This window comes from Colletotrichum acutatum (genome assembly GCF_030867785.1).
Source record: "Colletotrichum acutatum strain CBS 112980 chromosome Unknown BDZ83scaffold_174, whole genome shotgun sequence".
Lineage (NCBI taxonomy): Eukaryota > Fungi > Ascomycota > Sordariomycetes > Glomerellales > Glomerellaceae > Colletotrichum > Colletotrichum acutatum.
The window spans coordinates 1-25,627 of record NW_026849168.1 but is presented as its reverse complement, the minus strand read 5'-3'; the positions used below and the strand labels follow the sequence as shown (position 1 = coordinate 25,627).

The 25,627-nt window shown below is 50.6% G+C and overlaps 9 protein-coding genes across 9 annotated transcripts; 3 read left to right on the top strand and 6 right to left on the bottom strand.

Annotated features, from left to right (window-relative positions):
- Positions 1-1,770: 1,770 nt before the first annotated feature.
- On the top strand, positions 1,771-3,051 carry BDZ83DRAFT_133314 (uncharacterized protein). The gene has a single exon (XM_060501231.1). The coding sequence runs from the start codon at positions 2,024-2,026 to the stop codon at positions 2,777-2,779; it is 756 nt and encodes a 251-aa protein (XP_060358746.1). The 5' UTR covers positions 1,771-2,023; the 3' UTR covers positions 2,780-3,051.
- A 1,982-nt stretch (positions 3,052-5,033) lies between these two features.
- On the bottom strand, positions 5,034-5,645 carry BDZ83DRAFT_757605 (uncharacterized protein; the record flags this gene model as incomplete). Its single annotated transcript, XM_060514919.1, has 2 exons — positions 5,034-5,059; positions 5,117-5,645. The coding sequence occupies 2 exons, from the start codon at positions 5,643-5,645 to the stop codon at positions 5,034-5,036; spliced, it is 555 nt and encodes a 184-aa protein (XP_060358745.1).
- A 1,273-nt stretch (positions 5,646-6,918) lies between these two features.
- BDZ83DRAFT_591570 (beta-xylosidase) lies at positions 6,919-8,653 on the bottom strand (the record flags this gene model as incomplete). The annotated part of the gene is made up of 2 exons (XM_060506447.1): positions 6,919-7,022; positions 7,084-8,653. 2 exons carry the CDS (start codon positions 8,651-8,653, stop codon positions 6,919-6,921), a joined length of 1,674 nt encoding a protein of 557 aa, XP_060358744.1.
- A 1,515-nt stretch (positions 8,654-10,168) lies between these two features.
- Positions 10,169-10,944, bottom strand: BDZ83DRAFT_640722 (uncharacterized protein). The gene has a single exon (XM_060509513.1). It carries the CDS (start codon positions 10,881-10,883, stop codon positions 10,506-10,508), a length of 378 nt encoding a protein of 125 aa, XP_060358743.1. The 5' UTR covers positions 10,884-10,944; the 3' UTR covers positions 10,169-10,505.
- A 651-nt stretch (positions 10,945-11,595) lies between these two features.
- Positions 11,596-12,675, top strand: BDZ83DRAFT_640720 (galactoside O-acetyltransferase). Its single transcript, XM_060509512.1, has 2 exons — positions 11,596-12,262; positions 12,333-12,675. Exons 1-2 carry the CDS (start codon positions 11,913-11,915, stop codon positions 12,640-12,642), a joined length of 660 nt encoding a protein of 219 aa, XP_060358742.1. The 5' UTR covers positions 11,596-11,912; the 3' UTR covers positions 12,643-12,675.
- A 172-nt stretch (positions 12,676-12,847) lies between these two features.
- On the bottom strand, positions 12,848-13,887 carry BDZ83DRAFT_133273 (uncharacterized protein). Its single transcript, XM_060501230.1, has 2 exons — positions 13,795-13,887; positions 12,848-13,742 (listed from the first exon to the last, which is right to left on the bottom strand). The coding sequence occupies exon 2, from the start codon at positions 13,698-13,700 to the stop codon at positions 12,969-12,971; it is 732 nt and encodes a 243-aa protein (XP_060358741.1). The 5' UTR covers positions 13,701-13,742; positions 13,795-13,887; the 3' UTR covers positions 12,848-12,968.
- Positions 13,888-16,331: 2,444 nt separating this feature from the next.
- Positions 16,332-17,009, bottom strand: BDZ83DRAFT_757602 (uncharacterized protein; the record flags this gene model as incomplete). Its single annotated transcript, XM_060514918.1, has 1 exon — positions 16,332-17,009. One exon carries the CDS (start codon positions 17,007-17,009, stop codon positions 16,332-16,334), a length of 678 nt encoding a protein of 225 aa, XP_060358740.1.
- A 3,060-nt stretch (positions 17,010-20,069) lies between these two features.
- Positions 20,070-22,244, bottom strand: BDZ83DRAFT_683511 (amidase). The gene has a single exon (XM_060511231.1). The coding sequence runs from the start codon at positions 22,158-22,160 to the stop codon at positions 20,106-20,108; it is 2,055 nt and encodes a 684-aa protein (XP_060358739.1). The 5' UTR covers positions 22,161-22,244; the 3' UTR covers positions 20,070-20,105.
- Positions 22,245-25,033: 2,789 nt separating this feature from the next.
- On the top strand, positions 25,034-25,618 carry BDZ83DRAFT_757600 (uncharacterized protein; the record flags this gene model as incomplete). The annotated part of the gene is made up of 1 exon (XM_060514917.1): positions 25,034-25,618. A coding segment is annotated over one exon (585 nt), but the record flags the coding sequence as incomplete, so codon positions are not given.
- Between the last annotated feature and the right edge of the window lie 9 nt (positions 25,619-25,627).

Sequence of the window (25,627 nt, the reverse complement as noted above, 5' to 3'; positions counted from 1 at the left end):
CGACAACTCACTTTCCTTCTGGCGCCGTCTCGAACCAACACAAAAACACTGCACCAGGGCACCAGGGCACCATCACCAACCCCCAATTCACACTGTAGCGGCCGGGGCCACGGTCCACCGTCTCATCCACCAAGGCCTTTAGTGAAATAGCGAGAAATAGGGGCAATCTCCACTCAAGGTGAGCTTCGGCCTGGAGAACCGGCTGACCTTCCAGACCGGGACTTGCGGACGCCGGGCTCATTTTCTCACAACCCAGCCGCCGTCCCTCGTCTGGTCCATCACAGGCTCACAGCTCATGGGTGTGCCACCAATGCACCCGCCTACCAGAACCATTGAGCCCCTCCAACAAGACGCCGAGATGCTCTAGCCTCTATACTAGGTCCTACAAGTAGATCGACAGAATTGGAGGCCATCGTGTGAGCCAAGCATCAACTATCACCATCTTTAGCCTCAGCAGATGAACCAAGAACTCTTCGACCTGGCTTGCTAAGAGGTCATTCACCTCGCAGCATTGGCATTTCTTGTCGTCCGTCCTCTACGCCTCACTACTCAGTTCCCATCACGTCCCGCTGTCGATACCCGCAGCGCCTAACCAGAAAGAAAGTCAATTTCAGTTCACAGGTTGTTGCCCTTTGCCCAGCCACTGCCCAGCGCGCTCTTCTCCCCTCAGGTCTGCCATGGCAAACTCCCACCGACTCTGCCCGGTCCAATCCAAGATGCTTGGGACGAACACGGCAGCGATCTGAAAGAATTTTTCAACCTCATCTGTCAGATACGGATACATCTCCTTGGTGGCACTGCAATCAACTTCCGGCATTGCTTTCTTGTTGTCTCCTCCACCGTGTCCAACTCGACTGTCAATATCAGCTTCCGAGGTGTCACTCGCCAAAGGCCTAAATCTCCAGCGAGAACCACAGATAATGTTACAGTGGCCAATCCAATACTCTGTGCAATGCAGGAGCAGAACACACCAGAGTGCCAGGCTCCCAGCAGATGCGCCGACGTCAAGCAATGTACTCGGTACATAGTCTGACTGCAGCGACGGTCCAGGCCTTCAGGCCAATCATCCCACTATGCGTCCGTTCCTCCAGTCATCCCACATCATCCATCCATGATCCATCAGGCTTGCAGCGCTCGGCTGTTGCTGTCTCTCAGCACTCGAACCCAGACGGACCGATGTTTCTGGCAAGTGTCCTATGACAAAGCGCTGCGCAATCTGCTCGTGTCCTTGCTTGACGGATGCCTCACTGCTGAGCAAATGCAAATCGAGCTGAGCTAGCCAACGCATGACGGACTGCTTCACCACCAGCTCGGGACGCACGGAGGCCGACCGAATTCTCCGAATTGTCGATGAAGCAGCGCATCGACAAACTGTCAACTACAGCCCCGGAGGCAAAACTTCATATTGCCGCCAATACGAGGCTTGGAGGCAGACCTACAGGCTGTGTGGGTGTGCTACTTCTACGGAGTACACAGTGAAGGCTTTTAGTTCTGACCAGCAGTGCAGTCAGCGCTAATCGCCATGTTCCCTGACTCGGCGGGGTTTTCCAGTACCGTGTTGGTGCTGGCAGCACCCATACTGGTAGCGTATGTATCCGTATGGCCACCTACTCGCCAGTTGCCAACTTTCAAGAGCAACAAAAATAGGACCGGCGAAGCGGGAGTCCAATTAACTCTTTTTTTGGTGTGGCCTTCCTTAAGTTGTTTACTCTTGGCCTAGCGCCAGGCTTAAACGACCCAGACATCCAGAGAGTCTCCAGAGGGAGCCAGAGGGACCCGGTCCTAATGTCGGATACGCTGTTGGCATTGGTTCAAGGCCCAGCATCAAACCATCAAACCCGGTCGTGCGAATCTCAATCTGGAATCACCTTTATGCTCGCCGCCCCGATTTTCCAACGACAGAATTGTGGTTTATGTGGGCTTCTCGACACTGGTTCATCTGCCTCGCAGGAAGCCAATACGATGGACAAACGATTTGCTTGCTTTTCCTTCACCCGTCTTGCGTCTCGTTTCTCCCCCGAGAATGAGACCTTTGGCCCATTTATCGGTACAATTCACTGTACTGGAAGAAGTGACCCGTTTATCAGAATTCGAGAACCACCAGAGTCTTGCTGATCGTATATTCGGATCCTCTATTCTATGGATTCCATGCGACGTGGTCTGCGGCAGTGCAACTCCAACCAAGCATTCCCTTCTCGTACCGCATTCGTTTACTATTCTTGTTGACAGTCGACAAGAAGATCGTTTCGGTGTCGCTCGCGCCCCGTTTCACACTCATTCAAATGACCCAAATCGCAAAAGGCGTCCATCCATCCCACCCGGCTATCATCCCGCGGCCACCCAGCGGGATCCCCGTCCGCCGTGTTCGCAGCTCCCACGTTCTCGATACCTATTCTTTCCTCGGAGTCTCGCGCCTTATCCTCATTCCTCACAAGCAAGTCCTTGTTGCTTATCTCCCCCCGGCTCACCCGAACAGCGACCGTCCCCTTTCCCTCCCAGCGTCACCAAAACCTTGAGCCTTGAAGGGGCCCACTCTGGCAGGATGATCCCCTCAAGTCCGTATCAAGTTGATGGGGAACCACTGAATCCGCCTCCAGCTGAACTATCTGCCACAGTGCCAAGAGATGGACACTACGCTCTGGAGTCTGCGCCGCTGATCAAGATTTTCCCAGGCCCAACGTCATCGGTGGGCGGGTTGTCGATGCCAATCTTGCTGTTCGCCCAAGCGGGTTGTTTCTTTCAATCTGGTCTAATCTGGCCTTCCTCGTCGGATTGGTGAATGATGGTTCCAGTCAACAAAAGTAAGTGGTGCCTGCCTGTGGTTCCCTAATGTTGATCTCGGAATACTCGAAATGCTTGATTCCTCCACCCCGGTGCTCCGTCGTTTATGTTCTCGTCTCTGGTTGCCGTTTGTCGTTAATCATTAGGCGCGTTATTCGTTTACTCATTACTCATGTGTTGTTCGTCATTCGTCACTACCCGGCGGGCCGTCAAGGCTATACTGGAATGCGATGATGCATCCATACGTCTGCCGGCCATGTTGCCTGCCCCACGGCATATCACCATCTGCCGGTGATCTTGAAATAGGCCTTGCCCACGCCGTAGCAGACCCCATCCCAGACCTCGTACGTCTCGCGCCAGACGGTACGGAGCGGGTTGCGCCCCGATGGGCGGCCTGATCTGCCATTTCGCTGGTATTGATTGACGGTTGTCATTGTAGCTTCTCGTCTCGGTCTCGTGATTTACTTTGGTGTTTGTGCTTTTGGTACACGTTTCGTTCTCGTTTACACGATATTCAGAAGCTCACTCACTATATCACATCATGAGCAGTCCCGCTGCTTCATTAAATACGCCTGGGCAAAAGCTGCCTCATCTCACAAGAAGTCTGCCTACATCTAGGTGGCTGTCACCCATCGCCAAGGTCATTGGTCGCCCATCCTGTCACCCGGCGATGCGACCATCACGAGCGCTCCCGCACAGCCCGCAGCACACCGCACCGCCGCCCGCCCACCTGACAGCCGTTCCATTCGTAGTACGGTTTGCACCTAGCCCTACGCTGGAACCCGAGCTAAATGGAACGAACCCGCCTCGCCGCTGCGGATGGCCGCTGATACTACCTACCTCGCCACCTTACTACAACGTGCAAACTTGACCGCTGACCAAACAGAATGCAGAGAGCAGGCGACCGGGAGCTGCCTAAGGAACACCCACAAGGGACATCTCACGGATCCTAACGGCTACCACACGCGCTGATCAAGTGCCTATTTCGACTCATTTCTCACCACGAAGAACATTCGCCAGTGCGCTCAGCGTTTGTTAATAATCCTCCGGTCGGCCTGGAAGGGGAAGCGCACGAGTGGCTCACTTTTTCGACAACAGGCACAACGCGACGTTCGAATTTCTGGTTGAGGGATTGATGGCTGCGGCGCAGGATCCCAGCGGTGTCACTGCGCTCACAATGACGGGGCCTCACACACACATCCTCTCACTCTTGTTTGATACCACATGCAGGCAAAATCAAGCAACTAGATGTCTAGGCATACGTTGAAGTAAGCCTCGCCAGACTCGGTTTGTAGATGTATGCGTGTGTGTCACACACCCACGTTTCTGTGCTAATGTCTCACGGCCCGCGGACACCGACAGCCCTTCAGCCCCTTTCAATCCCCCGCGTGCTGTGCTCCCAGTTGGCACTTGCTATGGTGTGTCTTGCCTGTCGTGCATTGCCCACCCGTCACTTTGCCCCTATAGGCCGTTTGGCAACGGGTTATGACGACGAGGAGGAAGGCGGTGATCTGTGAGACCTGGGGACGGCTGAGGCGCTGGTCTCATCTACAGGAAGAATCTGGCTGGAGAGGTAGCCGTTTTGCCATGTCACGGGCAGACAAGGAGTCAACAGTTGGTGACTGGATATTCGCCACTGAATCTCACAATGTCATGTAGGCTGGTTTAGACCGCAAGCTTGGATGAGTGAATTATACAGATGTCTCTTTGCTACCTAGAGACAGGCTACTGCCTCATGATGATGATTTGTATTTCCTCTCGCCACCTTTGGGGCAAGTCTTCTGATGGCTCTTGCCACATGCAGCTGATGGTCGATATCTGACGACTGCTGCCATGCATTGCCCTCGAGAAACTCATCCACCAGTGTCATACTTGCTCATCTGGGCAAGTTTTAGTACATTTCCCGTAATCCTTTTCGTCCATGTCGGTATCTTGCCCATGCTTAGGCACATGATATTGGTCGTTCGTAACATTTTCGAGCTCTCTGGCTCGCTATAGATGCGTCTCATTGTGCCATTGTGGTTCCGTGATCCCACGGGGTGATGATCTCTCCGTCATTAGTCCACGCACTGAATGAAAGTGATAACGTAGCAATCTCTGATATACTGGTGAGGGATGTCAGCATTCCCGAGCGTTTCGCAAGTTGGAATAGATGGGACGAACGGGGGTACTCGAAGCAAGTATGTTTGATTGTAGAAGTTGTAATTGTAACGTTCATGTTGTCTTTCGCCGAGCGGCAAGAGCGGGGCTGCTCACTCGAGACGGATTCTCTTGGTGGCTGCCCGACTTGTTAGCATCATGGAGGCAAGAGAAAGGGTAGAAACTGGCGACTTACCTCGCTCGCCGTCGTCAGTGATCTTGATAAGAATCTTGGTCTCCCCGGTGGAAATCGCGATTTCGACAGGCTTGTTGTTGCCGCTGATGATTTTGGGGTCCGCCTCCTGGGAAGGCATGCTGTCGAACAGAGTGATGATGGGCGAGAGGCGGAGCCTGCGGCGAGGCTTGTAAGCCTTCTTGGTCGGAGTGGTGGGAGGCGTGAGCATCGGGTCGTCCATCTTCTTGGTCTCGCCCTGCTTCTGAAGGAACTTGTCATGATGCTGCCTGAACATCTCGCTGTCGACGTAGTCGCAGCTCTTCGACTCCATGTGCTGAGCAAACGGGTCGTCCTTGCGCTCCCACGCCCAAGCCTGCATAGTGCAGAAATCGCAGACGACTATATCGCCTCCGACTTTCTGGTTGCCATCGAAGCGATAGCCGGCGCCCGCCATGTCCTCGGGGGAAGGGAGGGAATGAGGCCAGCGGCCGGGCTTGCCGTCCATGCCGCGGTCAAAGTAGGAGAGAAGACGAACGCAGAACTCGTCCATGTTGGTATTGAAATTTGGGTGATGGCCGAAGTATGTCAAGGTGCTTGAAGGATGTGAGTAGAAGGCGAATCTAAAAAGCTTGTGATGGTTGCTATGTAGTCAAGCTGGGGGCAGAAGCGGTTGAGGAAGAAAGAGAGTGGGCGATGATGGAAAAGCCGGGAATGATTCAAGGCAAGTAGAGAATAGAAATGGAGGGATAATCACTTTGAGAGTAGAAGGAAGGAAGGAGCAGGCTGAAAATGAGAAAGGAGGCTCTCGCCTGTTTTGTGAGTTGGCTTGCTTTCTGCGGGAGGGATAGAGACGAGGCCTCGTGATACAACGAGCAAGAGTGTGACAGGAGACGTGTTGATATAGGACGTGGAAGAGGCAAGATGGGTCCCATCATCTCTGGTCATCACTAAGGTACCCGGGCAAGAAGCCTCCTTCCGCCGGGACTAGGATCCGACTGCTCACTGAAGTTGACGATCAAATCACAATGCGGTGGGTGCCAAAGTACAAAGATACGAATGTTGACCTTTGCTGGTTCTTTGTGACTTAAATACTTCGACTTCTAGGCTTTGTGACTGGGAGCAACACACAAAGACGTTGTAAAGTCAAGACTCGAACTTTTTCAACGCAACTTTCTTTGTCACCGTTGTCTTGAGTCTCATCAAGGCAACAGAAGAGCGATGGGTGAATATCCTCTTGCGCCAAACAATGCTATTTCGATATTTCAACATACTCAACTTGAGCCATTCCTGAAGATGACTTCATAACATAGGGCTAACAGGCCGAATCCTGCTCTTGGGTTTGATGTACATTGAAGAGTTGTTGCTAGAGACCATATAGTCCTGTTGTCGTTGCGTCGTCCCTGGAAATACAGGCAGAACGGATCATCATTGGCAAAGTATCAACATTGACTCTGTACTTGCAGCAACTTCGTCTGATTTGCTATCTCTTGATTGCTGTCGGTCACTTAAACTGTTCTAACGCTTTAGTATCTAGGCACTAGAAATGGAAATATAATGAAAACTTGCATACAGTCCAGCCTATGATCAACAATACCCTCAAATCAATGAGCTTCATGGTGCGTGAGGATAAGTCTGGCCTATTAGAATATTACAGTGATCAACGGTTTGAATTGGCTAAGTGAAGTGGCTACTCTTTGGCAGCTGGCTAGTGCAGACCACATACTGTATGTATCATGATGCGCCTATCGACTCATACGCTACACGGGTGGTGTCGAAGTGCGTTACCAATCTCCTTTCACATGAACCTGTAGGCCTTCTGTCTCTCAATCTCTCAGCTGACCGTCCCCTTGATATCTCCAACCAGGGATACAGATGTGACCTCGGGAGTTTTCCCCATTAGAAGTCGCGTATATTCCTACCAAAGCACCTAAGAAGTCAAAGTTAATGAATTTGCAGTATAGCATCGGGTTCATGGGGGTTCATGTTACCGGTGAAGATTGGCCGTAACAGAGCTGCTGGGGCGTAGTCGACGATTTTCATTGCTGATTGATGGGCTGTCGGCGAAGCGGAGAATGCGTAGTGTGTGGTGTTGCATGCCTTGATTTCCAGCGTCATTCTTTGCTCCTCCAAGACCGGCAGTAACATAGTAGGAACAACTCTTTCAGTCGATACATCGTTGTAATTACCTCGGAACCGGAGTTGTGCCGCTTTCCTCGCGGTACCGTTGGTCTCAGCCGACGCAGGTTGCGTGATCCCGAGGGAAAAGTGAGTTGCCTCACTTATAAACACTGTCGCACCAACTTCGTCTACGTCACTCATATGACTGATGTCGAAGTCAACACTGAAGGTGAAGAAGCTGTGCGATTGACGACGTAGCAGAAGTGTGACTGCATCGCTGGCACCGTCATTATATTTTGTAGAAGAAAGATTCCCTGCTGAAGGTAGCAGTTGAAGACCACAGTGTTCCTCGGTAGGTGTGAAATTGTAAAGAGTATCGTTGGGATAACGCCAGTGTACCAAATGTTTGGGCCTTTCTTTCTTGACGAAATCGATATTGTCATCTACCACAACTGTGGTGTAAGAGTGCACGAGGTTGTTCACAGGTGATGGAGAGGCCCACCCAGACATCCTACCTCGGACCGGAGACATCACAGGCCACTCTCCTGTGTCCCATGTCACGGGGAAAAGCACAGTTTCTCGTCCCATGGGAATGGCTTTGTTGTCGAAGTTGATGCGGATAGCGTGCCCGACTCCCCACCAATTCTTAATGACATCCTGGAACAAATCAGCATGACCTACAGCCTGGAAATATTCCGTCGTGTTTGCGTTGGTCAAAATGGGATTCCCCGGATTTGGTTCGTAAGGTCCGTTGACATTTCGAGATCGAGCAATTGTCTCCATATGCCCAAGAAACGTGCCCCCTTCTGCGATCATTAGGTAGTAGAACCCGTCCTTTCTGTAGATATGTGGCCCCTCTGGAGCTTCGCCACCCGTGCCGTTCCAAATATTTAAAGCTTGTCCAATTTCGCCTGTCTTGAGGTCGATAACGGCTTGAAATATGCCTGGAAGCACGTCGGGGTATCCTGCCCATGTTACATAAGTCTGGCCATCGCTGTCCCAGAACAGGCTAGAGTCGTATCCGTTTGCTTCAAAGAAAAGTGGTTGAGACCAACTCAATGAATTATAAGGATCGGTAGTCGTCAGAATGAAGTTCCTCCATCGAGATGAGTCGTTGACAGGCAGGTAGTCCAGAACCAGAGTGGATGTCAAGAAGAAAGTGCCATTTCGAAATCGTAAAGTCGGCGCCCAAATACCCCCCGTCTCCGTCAGAGGTCCTGCAAAGTCAGGTAACTGGTCTTGGCGAGAGAATGCATTGCTGATGAGTGACCAATCCTGTAAGTTTTGGCTGGCTGTGATGGGTAGACCCGGAAATGCCAAGAAGCTGGACGAAGCACAGAATAACGTGTGGTTGAGCTCTTGGACGAAAATGCAGCTCGGATCTGGATAGAAGCCTGGTAGAACAGGATTTGTAAAGGTCGAATTTTGGGCTAACACCATAGCAGTAAACCAAGTCATTAGGAACGGGGTAAAAAGAAAAAACATCGTGAAGTTAATGTCGGCAGGTTTGCTTGAGAGCAGGATCCTGGACGCTCATAAAGTGCCTTGGAAAGTTTGAATGATGAAAGGATGTCGGGCAGACTTTGACTGTCTTATGTGGTCCCTCATACAGGCAGTGGAAATTGGTAGAACTGATCTGGTTGACCACACTTTGAGAATTCTGCGCAACAGGATGAGAGCTATGGTGTGTCATCAAATTGATAATTGCTGTTGAAACGCTGTATTGGCACCTCCGCTCAGCTGTGTACCTGAACTGAAAGCTCGCTATAAAGTCGGCCGAGAGAAAGTTTGACGAATTTTCAAGTCAAGCAGAAGCTGACAATTGCCTGCGCCCCGAGGTAACTAGACCATGCTGCTTCCACCTCAGTCTCCCACCCTGTGTCTCCATACCAATTTAAGAGGTCTGGTTAGCATCGTGTAAAAACTGTCTGGACATCATAATGAACGCGGATCTTCTTGTGGGCAAGGATCAAAGGAATAGAGGAATGGAGCTCATGACATCAATCATCGTACCGAGCACATGCAGCCCAGAAAGCCTGTCAGTTATCGGCCCAAACAAACCACGATTCGCACAGCGATGGGCATAACCATGTTACGACAGGGTTACCGTATTCTGTTCGTCGATACATGTATTCTGCCTCGCTCCTACGCCACAGCCAATCAAATAGCCAGAAATACGCGGGTCATACACGTTGACTTAACCAGTAACGATGTCCAGTTCCATCGAAGGATACTGATTTCACCTGCTCACATTTGCCGGCGTATTATAATGACGTCGCAATCCAAGTTGGATCTTCGCAATCATAGGAAGTTCTAAAGCTACGGCGTGACTTCATTAGTATTCTTTGGACCCTGCAGTCATTGCGATGGATGTACGGAAAAAGAAAAAAGTCTACGGGTCAGCTGGGCCCGACAGGATACGCCACGCTTTTCTCAAAAGTTCACGTATTGTTCACAAATCGTATACAGAAATCTGGCGTCCAGGAAACATTAAGACAATCGCCTTCTCCGTGGTAAAGAGTCACACGCAGATCCTCGTAATCCTTTGGTATGTTAATCCTGGAAATGGAACGCTGTAGCTTTGCCTACTGGCGCACGAATACGCGTACGGTGTATTGATATTTGCGTCCATAGAAATTTACCCCGATTCGCTTGCAATAACATCACACGTTGACTGAGATCTCAAAGTGGCGTAGAGTACGTGACGAGTCGGCTGCCAAGGCAGGACCTTGCATGAGGCGTGGCTCAGAGACTCAGGCTTTTGTGCGCCGAGAGATCATTATGCTATAACGCTATATCCGCTCCTATGCGAGCAGCGCGAGATCCTTACGGCAGTCTTTCCTACTCAGGGGTCCACAATAAACTCGACCTGTGAGAGTCGGGTAATCGACACAAATATCAAAGAGCAAAGGCGATTTGTCGATACCTCGCAGTGTCTAAAAGCGAAAGCGAGACTACGTGTCAAGTTTGCTAAACAAGTCGGCGCATCTTCTTAATCGAACACAAAGGTCTATAATATATTGAGTTTTGCTTAGCGACGCTGAAAGCGGCCATTCTAGGTGAGCCCTAGAGTGAGGTAGATGCTCTTAGACAGTGTATTGTACAGCCAATACTCATCACTCAACCGCTGCCAGCCTTGTAACAATCACCATGTCCATGTCGAGGCTCTATGGTGGGACGTAAATCTCAAATGTTGGGGCAGACTGTCCAATGATGCCGCTGGACCTGCCTTCAGGGTATCTTTTCCACGTCGCCAGCAGGTTGCCCCCGGCATCTTTCAGGTACATCGCGTTCATCGACATGCTCGAATTGGGACACTCCAACTATAGCTTAGACCCTGATGGACGAACCTGTGAGAGTTCCCCATTGTGTTGGTCTTCATCTTGATCGGCACGCCGCGGAGAATGACGTCCATTTTCGAGGACAGGGAGTGATATTTCGCTGTGCTCAACGCTTGACCCGAAACCTGCGCGCGGGGGTCTGTATGTAACACGGTAACGGTCTTATTTTCTTTGTTGCTGTGCAGGACGTATAATGGTGTTGTGGTACCGGTTGCGAGATCGTCCCGGTCTATCATTGTTTGGGCACCACCGAGTCGTTCAACCTGGCGGAGAACTTCGCAGCGTGAGCCGGATGGCGTTGGTGTTGCGTCGCAGCCGGTGCTCATCATATTGTGTGATATCTGGTTGTGTTGATCGATGCGTTTGTTGACGAGGGAAACAAGTTCATACATCTCAGAGAGGTTGTAAAGAATAAGGTCTGTAAGGTATTTATGTAACAAAGGTGCGGTAGTATCTTACTTGGTGTGGCTTGTTGATGATGCTTGTTTTTGGTTCACTGCTGCGTTGATCTAAATGCGTTTAAGGTTGGGAAAGACATTTGCATTAATACCTCCTTTACCCAGGCTCGGAAAGCCTCAAAAATCTGCTACTTTGTCTTGAACATCATAAGGAATACTTGGAGCTTGAAAAGAACGGTTCAAAACGACTTTAGATTTACTAATGCGGTAAGCCAAGATGCTATCTCGTGGCTTAACGTTGCTGATCTTTGGTCAACCGCTTTTGCTTGGCAGAGCTGAGAAAATGTGGCGCAGGGTCTTCCAGCTCTCTCACACACCTCATAGGTTCCGTGAGAGTCGCCGAGGTCGCTAGAGTCCATGTTGTTTGTTGGTTCGCTCATGGTGTGAAGCCTCAGGAGCGTGGCAACCAGTCTCAGCGACTTGGCTTGTGGCACAGGATCCGTCAGATGACGCGTGGTCAGCAGTCCTAATGCCACATTATTTGATCAGCTATGAACATTCACATTAAAGCCACATCATTCTTTTAAAAAGGCAGTCTGTCCTCAACTCCACCTCTGAAGAGTTGAAGCTCTAACGTCTCTCGCTTCCTTTTTCGCGGAATTTTAGAAGTCGTCTGAAGTTCATGGTGCCTCAACCCCGCACCCCGTAGTTTAAATGCGCTTGCGGAGTCGTCCGCGACCTGTTGGGATGTCTACCAAATGAGGAAGTTTCCCCAGCCAAATGACTTAGCGTCATGCGCTGTCCCTCGCTTTCGTACTTGAAATGGCGGGCGGAGTCACCGCTTCCACCACCTTGGTAGCCCAATATAAGGTGGTGACATCCCAAATTTTGACGACGATGTTCCAACGCCACATCTCACCTTGAGCCTCTCAATCAACAGCCAACTATACAGTGGCCAAGATGGTGCCACCAATTCGTACGCAAAAGGACGATAGGGCTATTGCCTTCGCCAAGACCCTCGAGCATGTGCCCTGGTGCGACGACTACGAGAAGATGGTCTCTGGCATGCTTTACAGTTGCATGGCGCCTGAACTGGTAGCATCAAGACACCGTGCCCGTCGACTGGCTCAGAAATTCAACACCTACGTTCCAGGAGACGACGAATCTGCAGACGACGTCGCCAACAAGAGAGTGGGCATGATCAAGGAGCTTTTCGGCGGTATTGGAAAAGATGTCTATGTCGAGCCTAGCTTGCAAGTTGATTATGGCTGCAACATCACGGTCGGAGATCGCTTCTATGCCAACTTCAAGTATGTGGTCTTTGAATGAGTTGCCCCATTCTCCCATGAAACAGACGATACTGACCGATGATCTGTAAAGCTGCGTCATTCTCGACTGTGCTCATGTGACCATTGGGAACAATGTATTCTTTGCCACAGGAGTCAGTCTCATCACAGCAACCCACGAGACTGCCTTGCAGTCCAGGAGAGATAACGTCGAGTACGCAGAGCCCATCACCATTGGAGATGACTGCTGGATCGGAGCGAATGTCACAGTGTTACCGGGAATCAACATTGGCAAGGGGTGCACGATTGGTGCCGGTGCGCTTGTGAACAGAGATATTCCAGAGTACTCAGTTGCCGTTGGCGTTCCGGCCAAGGTTGTCAAGAAGGTAGAACCAGTTGCTTAGACAAATTTCGGAAAATAAAAAATACAATCTGGCATTGAACATGTGTTGTGTGAAGTTGTGAACTAGCCCTGCCAACCGAAACCTTTCGGCCTCTGCCCGGCTTTGCAAAAGTCCGCGCTGTAAGTAAACACCGCCAGCTACATCGCTCTAGTCTTGGCTCGCTGCAGCCGGGGACCTACATACCGCAGATCACATCGGCTGCAATCATTAATGAATTATTGAGTAACTCGATAGACGAATTACACGTCTTAGTATGATATTAGAAGGAGTTGTGATGGTTCCACAGCCGGGGTCTCCTCAAGACCATGACTTGGACTAAGGTATGCTCAGTTCTGGCTTAACACAAAGCGTTCGACAAACCAAAGATTCGGTATCCAAGAGATGTATCCAGTGATAGATAGCGCAAACTTGACTTCCATACCAGCGGCGATCATCAGGGGCAACTGCCATCGCAGCATCACTGCGGCATAGGTCAGAGCAAAGTTTCTCGTCATCCAAGCTTGGTGACTCTTGACGTCTCCATTCGACCAAATAGCAACAATGCTACGTCTAGCAGTCTCAAGCCATCCCAAGGCGAGGAGAGCAAAGCCGACCTTGCCCCATGCCAGCGCCTCACTGTTGAATGTGACGTAGAACGCAGCGATGCCACCAGTCGTCACGGCAAGGACGTAGACCCATCCTAACCAGCGATGAATCTGGATGTATTTCTGCCACAGCTGCGGGAGGAACTGGAAGGGGCCGAGGCCCATCGCTACAAGGGAGCCCCCGATGTGGATGACGCCTCCGAGTGAACTGATGATTCTTGCCTTGATTTGTGGATCACCCGGGGTGTTTCCGGTGAAGAATGCAGCACCGTAAGCTGAAATGATGAACGATGGGATGGCCATAAGCCACCATTGAAAACTCGGCCAGCTTGAGCGCGATTGCCGAGTAGTTCCCACGGTCTTCTTGATCGGGGCCTCATGTTGAGATTTGGATGGTATGACAGTTCGGACATCCTTGGAATTTGAGTTCTCCTGGACTAGAGCTTTACGGTGTGAGAAGCTTGAGTTAAGCATCGTTTCTTGTTTCGGCGATGTTGATATTGTCGTTGTAAGTTGCTATCAAATGTGTAAGCCAATGTTTCTGGGGCGATGGGTGGAACTTTCTCACAACTGTTGTACAGATATCCTAATGTGACTATACATCTGTAAAGAAGTTTACAGAAGAAGGAATCCTGCATCCCTTTATAACGAAACTGAGTGGGACGAGGGGTGGCTGTCGTTGACGGCTAGCGGGGTCTTATGTTCACCGTAGTCCGGGCTGGTGGATATGAAACCGGAAAGTATTACAGTCAGTCGGTACCTACTATGCGGTCGGCCAACGGAGTATTGCAGTATGCTACTTTGCCGCCGCATATATTGAAGGGAGTCTAGTTCTTGGCTCGTGTGGAGTGACGTCTTGCCTTTGAGATGAATCCTCTCTACGGCCGCCTGTAACACTCCGAAGATGTATGCTAATTTCCCCGCTTCCCGTAATCGAACGGCATAATCATCTTGTCAATCTATCACTCGTCATTGGCGGTCATGGGGAGCATACCTGTATGTATCTGGGTTTGTTCCGTTTAGTCAACTAGATGGGTTTGCGCCGAGTTTAAGGGTCCAGGCTTTAGTGCACCAGGCCAATCAAGATTTTGGCATTGCCAGAAACCAAACAGAAGCCAAGAGCAAAGTGGGCGATGAGAATGCTGACGTACCATTATGTGACTCTAGCGCAGTCAATGTCTATGCTCGCTTTCGCGAGAACGGGCCATTCCTCCGTTTTTCGGCGGACAAACGGACTATTCCGTGGACCAGCGTCCCTGCCTCGTCTTCCCTTCAGTAATCCGTATCTCATATATTTCCCAACATAATCTACTAGTAATCTTTTCAAATTCAGAGGTCAAAGATCCAGCTCCTCTACGTTATCTTCGTGGGGCCTGTCTACGCGTTGGCAGGTCTCAGCGACACCAATTGTGACAATAAGAGTAGTGCTCAAGGTAAGGTAGCGTGACTGGAGATCGATAGTTTTAGCATGTCTGAATATTTGAAAGAAGAGAAAAGCCTAAAAAACTGCTTATCGTCGACGTCGATTTCAGCAAGGAAACGAGTCAACGACATCGGTCTTACTTGAAGATGGCTGATCGGGAATAAACCTCGTTGATTGGTGTCGCGGCTTCTGAATGCGACTTGATTTAGGCAAGAACCTCTTAATAACGTAGCACCTTTCATGTCACGGCTTCACGATGAATAGAAATGTGTCCGCTACAAGCAGCGTCATTAAGATTCACCTTGTATAAGCTTCAACAAGTCAAAGACTCAATGCTTCGGATAAATCTCACCCGACGAACCGTGGCCTGCTAGGATCAGCAGGATGAGTCGAAATTAACCACGCTCTGATTATATCATCAATAGGAAGTACATCGATATTTACAAGGGCAGCAAAAGAGCCTCAGCCCCTTTGTTCAATACCCAGCGGTTCGGGTGACAATATGGCCGACGGTTAACTGCGTATTAGTTGTCAATCAAATTAGTCTAGTTACTGTAGATACATTCCCTTGCCAAGAAAGTAAGTCTAGCTCTTCCTACTCACAAATAGGATAGGATGATAAGCAAGTCAACAGATTGTGTTGCTCTCTTTGCAGCATGCCTTCACATGACTAAACGAAGATGTGGCCCGCCGTTGAAACCAACTAAATAAACTTGCCGTTGTCAACGTCTGTATGAACCTCGAACTGTGACAATGTCGCAAATCGCCAGACAAAAGAAGCTTAGAAGCGATGCCGGTTTCTGAGGAGCGTTTAAGTGCACCGGGTTGCGTTGTCTAGTTTTCCCATACAAGTTCAACAAGCTATGAAGCTGCAGTCTCATGAATGCTGCACTCTCTGCCCGCTTTCGTGAAAAGCATATCCACTCATTAGTTATGCTCACTTCTGGGTTTTTGATATCGACGAGTTTGTAAAAGTATAGATGTACGGAGACACATGATGGACGCCACATACTTACGGGAATTGCCGCGTCAGTACGGATAACGGATGTAGTTCATTTTTCAGCACGGAACCTCGGCAGAGAGATCTACGGATCACCAACTCGAGTCAATACCCTGGAGTTGAAGAATACCGCAATAAAAAAAAAACCGGGCACCGCCGCAGGCCCGCAGTGGTCGTTTCAAACGACCGATGTGGCTGAGACAATGACAAGGACCACGGCTATGGCCGTGTTTGCCTGTTTGGGCCTTTCAGTATAAGTCGCCGACATATTCTTGACCCAAATCAGTTCTGACGAGATCTGCTAGCAATACGAAGATGGCCATAGCTTACCTCTGTACTAAGTATATCCGCAGTAGGGCGGTGGAGTCGCTGGAGCTTTGACCATCGGCCTTTTAAATGAGCGAGAACGACTCAGTATCTCCTCCTGTCGATGATTGTATGGCGGACGTGGGATCCAGCTAGCCCGTGGCGGAGCTCTTTGGATTTGACTGTAGTCCTTCGGCACCATACCTTGCAGTTTCACCTTGAGCTGCACGAATTCACGTCGTTTTCAAGTAGTTTCAATAATATTCGACTCCGTTTTTCTGTCTAGTCCCTTTCTATAATATATGTACATGTATCATAAATATTCGTATGCATCGTATCATGGTATCTCTGAGCAACCTGTGCTTATTGTGCGCGTTCACTGAACAGCGACGGCGGTCTTGCCAGTGCCGTATCCAATGTTGGTAACAGGGAGGGTGGTCAAAGCCTTGACGGAGCCGAGGCCACTGGGGCAGGCAGCCTGGTTGCTAACAGCCAGGTTGAGGGTGCAGACCTCATCGACACCCCAGGTGCAAGCAGGGTTCTGGATGTTGTAGAGAGCGTAGTTCTTGGCGACGAAGCTGTCGGGCTCGGCGAGGCAGGAGGCAAGGTAGTTCATGCTGTTCGCAGCAGAGAGAGGGAACTTGCCGTCCTTGAGAAGGTGACTACACTCGCTGGCATCGACGGCTTCCCAGTTCATGAGAACACCACCACCGACGGTGGGGTCGTCAGTGGCAGACTTGCCGGTGGCGAGGTAGTTCCAAGCGTCGTAGGAGATGTCGAAAGCACCGCCAGATTGATCGATGCGGAGGAGGTGAACGCTTCGGTCACCGTTGGAGACCTTAAGGCAGACGTCGTTGCAGCTAAGAGGGTTGGGCCAGTAGGCAACGCGGTTGGTGTCGATCTTGCAGCCGAGAACACCAATGGAAGAAGAGTAGGAGTCGTGGGGCGTCATGCTGTATGAACCGGACTTGCCGGCGTCCCGGATGGGAATGGTAGCGGCCGAGACCAAGGTAGCCGTGGCGGCAAGGAAGGTGGTCAAAGTGGTAGAGAACATCTTGACTGAAGTTGAAGGTGATATGTGGATTTCTTTCCGAAAAGGATTGTATGTAGTTGATATGGCGGCCAGGTGGACGGCTGTCAAAGATTCGAGGCTGAGGGTGGTAAAGACTTTCACGTCGAGGGACAGGAGGTTCGAGCTTGGGAAGGAGTGAAGCTACTGGTTGAGCGTTCAAAAAGAGTGATGCCTGATCTGGGAGCTTTCAAAGCTGGCCGAGGGAATGACTGGGGAAAGAAGAAGAGTTGAAGAGGGAGTGTAAGGATGGTGGTGGTGATCAGGACAAGGCCATCCCAGAAGAAGATAGGACTGGGGGATTATATACAAAATATCATCCCTACAGGAGACGAGATGAAAACGTTAAACATCAGCCGGAAAGATGAGATGTCACTCACACGTGCTGGCAGTCAGTGCCTTGCCAGGCTTGCTATTCCCTTCGGTCCATCTGCGGAGGCCCACGTAGCAAGGCGCTATGTCCCCACAGACGCCGCAATCCTCCACGATGACACTGCGCCTGCACAGCTGGACTTGGATCCTTTGAGTTTGAGCCTGGGATGGGAGGGGCCGAAGAAGACCGGAGACGTTTGTGTGCCTGGAGTCTTTGAAGAGAGTCAGCGACTCAACGGACCCGCAGGGCAGGAGTTGGCGAGTCGGGTTCATTGTTCAATCAAGGACTGCCATGAATCTAACAGAAAGAGGCCGTGGAACCTTCAGAGAAATCTTCCCCTCCCCCTCATCACGCTGCGGTGTTACTGTCAGAAACAAAGTGAGAAACTTAAGTTTAGGAAGCCCTAACGGGAGGGCCAGCCGCGGGAAACATTACGCTAGGCAAGGTCCAAGGAAGACACATGGAGTTTGTCAGTTGGTTAGGCGCAGAGAATCAGCCAAAGTCGGAGAAAAGACCAGGAGGAAGACATGGCCAAGGCCCAACAAGGAAAGGGGGGTACGCTCTGTCAGGGGGTGAAAATCGCTCATGGGTCGCCAAGGGGCCCGGATTAGGTTTAATGACAGGAACGGCTCAGGAACCAAACGCTCTTTGGCTCGTGCTAATCCATAGTTCAGGTCCCGACTCCCAAGTAGAAGGGAGCCAAGGGGCGGTACATCGGCAAGGCGTCGGCCACATCTCATGCCAGCACGGGAGTTATGGGCGCTGTGCCTCTTGGAGCCTCGAGGGAACATTGAAAGAGGGGGTGGCCTCGGCGGCCAAGGCCCAAGGGCTGAGAAGGATGGCCTTTGAGATGACGGCGGATGCAGGTACAACGCAACGCAACGTACGGGAACCTGGGCGTACTGCCGAACGGGAGGGCAAAAGAAACCGAGCGAGCTTGACTGGTTCGAGAGGCACAGAAGGGAACCCGCCGCCACGCGGTTCTAGCCCTGACGCTTGACTCGGCGCGGAGGCGCGGACGGGTCACCCGCAAGGACCGGAGTCTGCTTCTGGCCAGTCGGAAGATGGGGATCCCAACCTAGAGACAAACCACGAGCCCACGACATGCGTAGTGTGCAGCGATCGACAGGGCGGATTGTGCTACGGTGCTAGTTTTTCACAAAATGGTCCCACAAGGCTCCAATACCCGAGCCAGCTTTTTGCTTTTTGCTCTGCCGTTTCGGTTTTCCAAGAACTGCTCTACTACTCCAAGCAAGTCACAAAGTCACGGACAAGTCTCACGGGTCTCCAACAGGCTCTTCCACTTGCCCCGAAACTATGGACCGGTGGACCGCCGGGCACACAGAGTTGGAGCCAGTTGGTGGGCGTGTCCGCTTTGCCAACTCGCCAACACCTTCTCCGCGTTGGCAACCGGGCGGGACTTGACGGGTACGTGACGGCCAGTTGGCGTCATGTCGAACAACGGATGGAGGGGTAAGACGACCAAGACGTTTGTTAAGTGCTCTAGCGAGAAGTGCTTGCAGCTTGTACCCATCTAGCGGGGTTTACGTCGTTTGCCAATGAGAAACTTGGTTTTGTGAGCAGAGGGATTGGAAATTGGTAGAGGCTACTTCTTTTGACGTGAAGCAAATGCCTCGCCGCGGCTCACCGCGACGGCGGCGAAGTGGCACGCAACCGGCTGGAATGCAGGCTCTTTTGCATTCTTTCTTTCTTTCTTTCTCTCTAGACAATGCTTTGTAAGTTGCAACTGTCAGATTTTTTCCCTTTCCTGCATCGCAATAGGTCCGAAAGTATCTTCTTTCTGAGCGATTTATGTCCGTACCTTGCCCGATCCCGGCACTTTTCCGAGGTCCAAGAAGAACTTGGAGGGGGTCTAGGCCGTTTCCATCTCATGATATTTTCATCACCGCACATGCACGGAGAATCCTCCGCTGCTGACTCCTGTCAGCGCGCATTCTGTGCGACTTCGGCAGTTGCTGGCACCTCTCGAAGGGCTTAGTCATAATTGTTAAGGGCCCTTTGCCTGGGTAAATTATTCTTCCTCTCAACGGACATCCTGAGGGATTTCCAATGCCACTATTTCTGAGTCATCCACAGAGAAATCACTCATGGGTCCTGAAGCCCGCGTGGCTGCTGCAAACGGACGGACCGGCGGCTCGACCAACAAAAGTCTCATTGAAACAAACTTCTGCACCACACAGACGGACCACTGAATAACCAACAGAGCTGCCCTTCAGCACTCTTGTTCGGTAAAACTTTCGGTAACACGCAGAAAAAAGATGAAGATTAACAACCGGGGCAACCTAAGCTTAAATGAATGGAGCCCAGCCAAGAAACTGATATCCGACGTGAGAAGCTCACTCTTCCGCAGAGACTTTTGATTGCCCCAACATCTGAGGCTTGCGCAATAAGCAGTTCAAGGTCAGCGAATTGTTTTCGAACTGCTTTCCGATAAGTATTTCGAGACCGTATCCAACAAAACAAGTGCCACAGCAATAATCAGTTACTATCATTACTACACGTTCAGCAAATGGCGAGGGTTCAGCAACAATGCAAGAGAGCATCGACTTATTGCATGTCGTAAGTGAGCCGCACCAACTTCGCCCATTGCACACCACTGCACAATGCGAAGGGAATATCTCTTCACGTAAATTCGGTTCCAAGTACTATCATTCAAGTTTCTAACTATTAGCTACTTACGCTGTCTTTCAATCAATCATGACCAAGCGACCACTTGAGTCACCACCTAAAGTTTGAGCTAACACCACAATCATGAACTGATCTCTAGCAACCTTGCCCTGAACTGGATATCTCTCCTTGATCTTCTTCCGTTCCAGCATTCCAGACCATTCCCATTGGGTATCCCTGAGTATGGGAGACTTCATCCGATCCCCGTTAACAAAGACTTGCATCGACGCTGCCTCATACGAGTTGTCGACTTCCAACAACCCAGTGAGAGTGACGTGACGTCTATCCAAGTCCTCGGTCGAGGCATCATCTTCTACGTCCACGCAAGAGACGAGCAACTCGAGCTTCCCTTGATGCATGACACGAGCTTGATTCAAATTGACCTGGATTAGGTCTGTGTCCAGTTGTGGTGCCAACGAGGGGCTCTCTCTTCGCTTTCTTGAGGACTCAAACGCACACGCATACTGCAACAGATCGCTGTCGCTCCAAGCCTTGCCCGCAAATGTCAACCCAACAGGAATCTTCTTGTCCGACAGCGTTCCCATTGGCACAGTGATGGCAGGCACGCCCAAGTGCTTCAAGGCACGGTTGCCATTGGAGTACTTCAAACCGTCTTTCAGAGAATATGCCATGGACTCACGATTGTCCTCGGAGTCAGCTCTTCCAACGTCGCCATTCGTGGGAAAGACGACAGCGTCAAAGCCGTTCTCATCCATCCAGTCTTCCAAGTCTCTCTTACGAGCCTCCTCGAGAGCGATCAATGCATCTGCACAACCTGCGAGATCGTAGATAGAGCTGGGCCGGTTGCGGATGAATTCAATCATCTCTGCGTACCGGACATGGTTCTGCTGCTCGGTGTGCTCCGACCGATCATCCAACGGCGCAAAGTCGGGGTTGATTTGGCGGTAGTCAACGCCTTCCAGCGAAGGGCACCCGGAATCGTTGTTGTTGCGCAGAAAGTCATCCCATGCTGTGGCAATCATCTGACACCGTTCGGTATCAATCCAGGTGCTCGGTATGCCTGGCACGCTGGCAGCTTGCCCAGGGAAGAGTTGCGTTGAGTAGTTCTCGACTAGAGGGAAATCAGTTTCGGTGATTTTAGCGCCCAGATTTTCCAGATCAACTCGAGCTTGCTCCCATAATTGCTGCGTGGCTTCCGAACAGACTGTAGAGTATCCGGAAGAAGTTTGCTTCCCGATGTAGCACTTGGGGACAGCAATATGCTTCCCTCGCAATGCCTCCGGATCTCTTAGGGATAGAAAGTCCCTTGGCCGGATCTCCGAGCTGAGTGGAACAGGCACAACCGTCTGCTCGCGCCAAAAGTCACCTTTCGGGTGTGCGTCGTCGGCAACAATGGCGTTCAAGAGCGTCAGCATGTCAGTGACAGACTTGGTATGGGGTGCGACAACATCACACGTCGGGTACAGCGGCCAATGGCCGCGAGAAGGAATGACGCCTCTTGACGGTGAGTATCCCACCAGGGCGTTGTGCGAAGCTGGTGCTCGACCAGATGAGACTGTCTCACCGCCGAGACCAATAGGGGCGAACGAAGATGTCGTGGATACTGCGGACCCGTATGAAGAGCCTGACGCGAAGCTGGTGCACAAGTACTCGGGGTTATAAGGGCTGGTTGAACGGCCGTAGAGACCTCGCTGGCTTCCTCCGTCGGCCATGGGAGGCATCGTGGTCTTCCCAATTAATACTGCTCCGGCAGCCCGTAGTAGCTCGACAACCGCGGCATCTGAAGACGCAACGAGACTTTCGAAGGCTGGGGACGCAGCTGCAACTGTGAGCCCCTTCACCTTGTAGCTGTCTTTCACGGTGAACGGGATTCCTTCTAGAGACCTTGGGGGACGTCCTGATGCGCGGTAGGCATCCGAGGCCTGTGCCTCATCGAAGACTTTGGGATTGATGATGCAGATGGAATTGAATAATGGCCCGCGATGATCGAATTTGCCGATTCGATGAAGGAAGCGCGCGACAAGGTCTACGCTTGTGATTTGAGAGTTACTCAGCGCATCCTGCAATTGGTTTATTGACGCTTCGGTGATGTTGAGGGATAGTACGGCCTCCATCTTGCTTGCAGTGTGTTTGGTGAGAGACTTGCACACTGGTAGAGCTTAAGGTCGACTTAACACGTGCGGACTTGTTGAGCAAAGAAACAGTGCATGAACGGTCATTCAGGATACAGAGTTCGAATTTCTTTAAGAATGGCTTTATGTCCCTCTCTTTCCTTTAGCCTATCCAGTCTTCATCGCGAGAGTCTCGTATGCTCGCTCAACTAGGTATTAGGACGGAAGGTCGAGGCGGTGTCAGCTAAGCGAAGGTCGAAGCGGGATTGGAATGTCGAGCCGGGAAACCCCAGTTAAAGACGCCAAAACGGTGCAGCCAACGCGAGTTGATTCGTCCTCGCTCAGATCCGACGCTAGCGGTTCTCCAGGTCCCGACTTGTCTTTTGGATATCTTCGCATGTTCTCGGACATCGACATCATCCACTTCACTGGATGCATGTTACCAGATGATAATTGATTTCTGTGACAAACTGAAAATCGGCTCGTGGAAGGATTGGAGGTTTGCACACTGCCAAGTTTCAGCGCAAGGATGTCAGAGCACTCACTAGGTGTGCATTTAAGGCTGCGAGAAGAGAGAAGTTTTGACCCTTGTACCTTGCGGCTTTGTTTATGCGCAAGTCCGGGATTCGGAAAGCAACAGAAGAAGAAGAAGAGAAGAAGAATGAAGGGGTGATTGAATGAACTTATATGTAATATGTCCTCACTGTGGGCGAGCTCACCGAGGGAAAGCTAGGCTAGCAAAGAAGTAGGTGGCGCATACTGCGCATATGACGGGAAACACTTCGCTGACAGTTTTCGGACATGAGAAAACAATTCTCGCAGTTTAAATGAGGGCTGTAACTTTTCTTTCTTGGATTCAGGGATAGGTGGCAGCCTTTCGAAAAGCAAATCATGGCACAAATACATGGAACGTTCCTTGCTTAGGTGTAGGCAAATTCTCTTTACCCACGATGAGCCTGAACTCCTGGGCATGATAGCAATCTTCACTCAAGCGCACTTTTTGAGCTACGCGAGGTCCATCGCAAGTGTTATATCGCAGATGCATCCCACGTACATGGGCCGCGCAAGGCCGCAAGGGTGACAGCCAGCACGAAGCCCAGTCTTGATCAAGAGCTATGCGAGTACATTTCACTGAGATTACCCAGCTCATAGCGTGGTTGGATCCCGTGATCAGGTAGTTGGGACGGTCCAGCTCATGCCATCAGTAATGAATCGATATCAGGTTGCTGTAGGGGAAGTATGGACCGTGGGATTTGCGCCTCACATGCAGTGGTTCATTAAACATTAGCAGGAAAACATTCGACGTTACAAAAGCTTTTCTGAATTTTAGGGACGAACAATCTGAGTTGGTTTGTGCTTTAAGTCCATGACAGGGCTGTTCATACACCGAGGTACAAAGCTAAGAAAGGGTAGCTTTCCTCGTTATGTCTCTACAGTTCCCATCTTCTACTGGCACGGTTGTGTAATGATGTATTGATTGGCTGCTCTATTCATCTCCACGGTCTCACCGTTTCGAGATCTTGATCAGTTACCAAACATTTACATCTTGCGAGGTATTGCTTCGGAATCCAGAATCCGGACTTCGAACTACCTTACCTCTGAGCATCTTCTAATCTCTTGAGAATTTTGTTCCAAAAGACGAAGACTGTCAACGAGCATTGGGAAACTTTTGCGTTTAACTTTGAATCTTTTAGTTACATTTTCCATCAAACATCTAAACGATTCACCCTACCAAAACATAGATGTTGCCCATTGCGGACATCCGGACTTTTCTCGATTGTCCACGCGCCGGCAAGTTGCCGACAGACCCATTCTTTAGGGCTGGTGGATCAAGGAGCCAAGCAATGCTTGATCTTCTCGGAATTGTGGCCCGAGGCTTGGATGCCGCGGAACGCGGTGCTGACGTTGGGCTTGGCATTGGCGAGCGAATTAGTCTGCTAGATGATGAAGGTGTGCCAAAAAACATTGGGAGGTTTTCCATCAAGTAAAGAACTGAGACCTGAACTGAGCCAGAACTCGTACTTCGATATTTACTGCTAAAGCATTTTCAAAGGCTAAAAACCGCACTTGGTCTGGTCAGTGGTCGTTTTTGACCAGCATGGATCTTCTAAGCAAGGTAACTTCTTAAACATAAGGTAATGCAGCATCGCAATCTTTCATCTTGGCTAATAAAGTATGCTCTTTTCAGCGACAGAATCTCCTCACTGGATCCTCGTAGGATCTCGTATTCAGCCCACTAAGGACTTAGTAAGAAGTATATCCTACAGCGTTTCCCGCGCATATTGTCGCATTCGCGGGTTTTACTTTGTGCACGTTATTGATCCCACTCCAGCCGAACCAGCTCACCATGCCGTAATTGGGAGAACAATGTCGATCTGCGCGAATAGAAAGGTGGGGTATGATCAGATAAGATGATCTTATCCATCAATTCCATCGCTCCTTCGAAGCTAAAAGAGTAAAAACAGCCTCTGGTACGGTCATCTTCAGCAACTGGCTTTCTTGGCAATAATGTAAGGTTACAGAGATGGGGAACCCCAATGACACCTTGCCCAGGTCCACTCGTGGGAGTAGTCTGAACAAAAAGAGGACGAATTCGTTTCGGATCTCGATTTGAGTGGTTGCCTATAGACGTTTTGGGGTATGGTGGGTGAGATGGGAATTTGCCAAGTGGGTTGACGGATGACGGGTACGCTATCTGACGCTATCTCCCCGACGTTTGGAGATCACGAGTAAACGGTCCCAGACCCTTGTCATTCCCTACCAAATCTGACTTACACGGGCTTTTAGCCTTGATTTCTCTTTTCCCGAGCCATTCGACACGAGCTCGCCAGTATCAATCAAGTTTCTGAGCTGTTCAATCATCGTTGTTTCACAAAATGGACGGCTTCAAACTCCCCGAGATCCCAACCTTGACCTTACAAGAAGGCGTCAAGAAGGAAGAAGTCGACGCGGAAAAGATTTCCGGTGAATGGCTCTCCAAACTTGAAAAGCGATTCGCTGAAAGGTCTTTCAGCAACATCTCCGACTTGTTCATCGACAACTGCTGGTGGAGAGACATTGTTGGCCTCTCATGGGATTTCACCTGCAAGCAAGGTCAAGACAACATCAAAAAGTACCTAGCCTCAGCGAACCATGGCCTCTCCGAGCTACAGACCAACAAGCTTGGCGGACTGAAGCCGTTGCTCCTCGATTTCGACGGCATGGTCTGGATCCAAACTGGCTTCACCTTCAAGACGCCACATGGCGAGGGAAAGGGCTTGCTCAAGCTTGGCAACACTGGCAAAGACGAGTGGAAGGCGTGGACTGTCTTTACGCAGTTGGAGAAACTTGATTTCCAGAAGGAAGTTGAGGAACGGCACGCGACATCAATTCCGATACCAAAGACGCCCGTCACTAATGGGGTCAACGGAGTCAACGGCATCAATGGACATGCACACGCAGAGCCCGAAGAAGACCTGCAGGTTCTGATT

Coding starts and splice junctions, on each gene's coding strand:
- BDZ83DRAFT_640720 (XM_060509512.1), top strand. CDS start 11,913: ATGGTGCCACCAATTCGTACGCAAAAGGACGATAGGGCTATTGCCTTC. Junction 12,263..12,332: donor CGCTTCTATGCCAACTTCAA/GTATGTGGTCTT, acceptor TGATCTGTAAAG/CTGCGTCATTCTCGACTGTG.
- BDZ83DRAFT_683511 (XM_060511231.1), bottom strand. CDS start 22,160: ATGGAGGCCGTACTATCCCTCAACATCACCGAAGCGTCAATAAACCAA.
- BDZ83DRAFT_133314 (XM_060501231.1), top strand. CDS start 2,024: ATGAGACCTTTGGCCCATTTATCGGTACAATTCACTGTACTGGAAGAA.
- BDZ83DRAFT_640722 (XM_060509513.1), bottom strand. CDS start 10,883: ATGATGAGCACCGGCTGCGACGCAACACCAACGCCATCCGGCTCACGC.
- BDZ83DRAFT_133273 (XM_060501230.1), bottom strand. CDS start 13,700: ATGCTTAACTCAAGCTTCTCACACCGTAAAGCTCTAGTCCAGGAGAAC.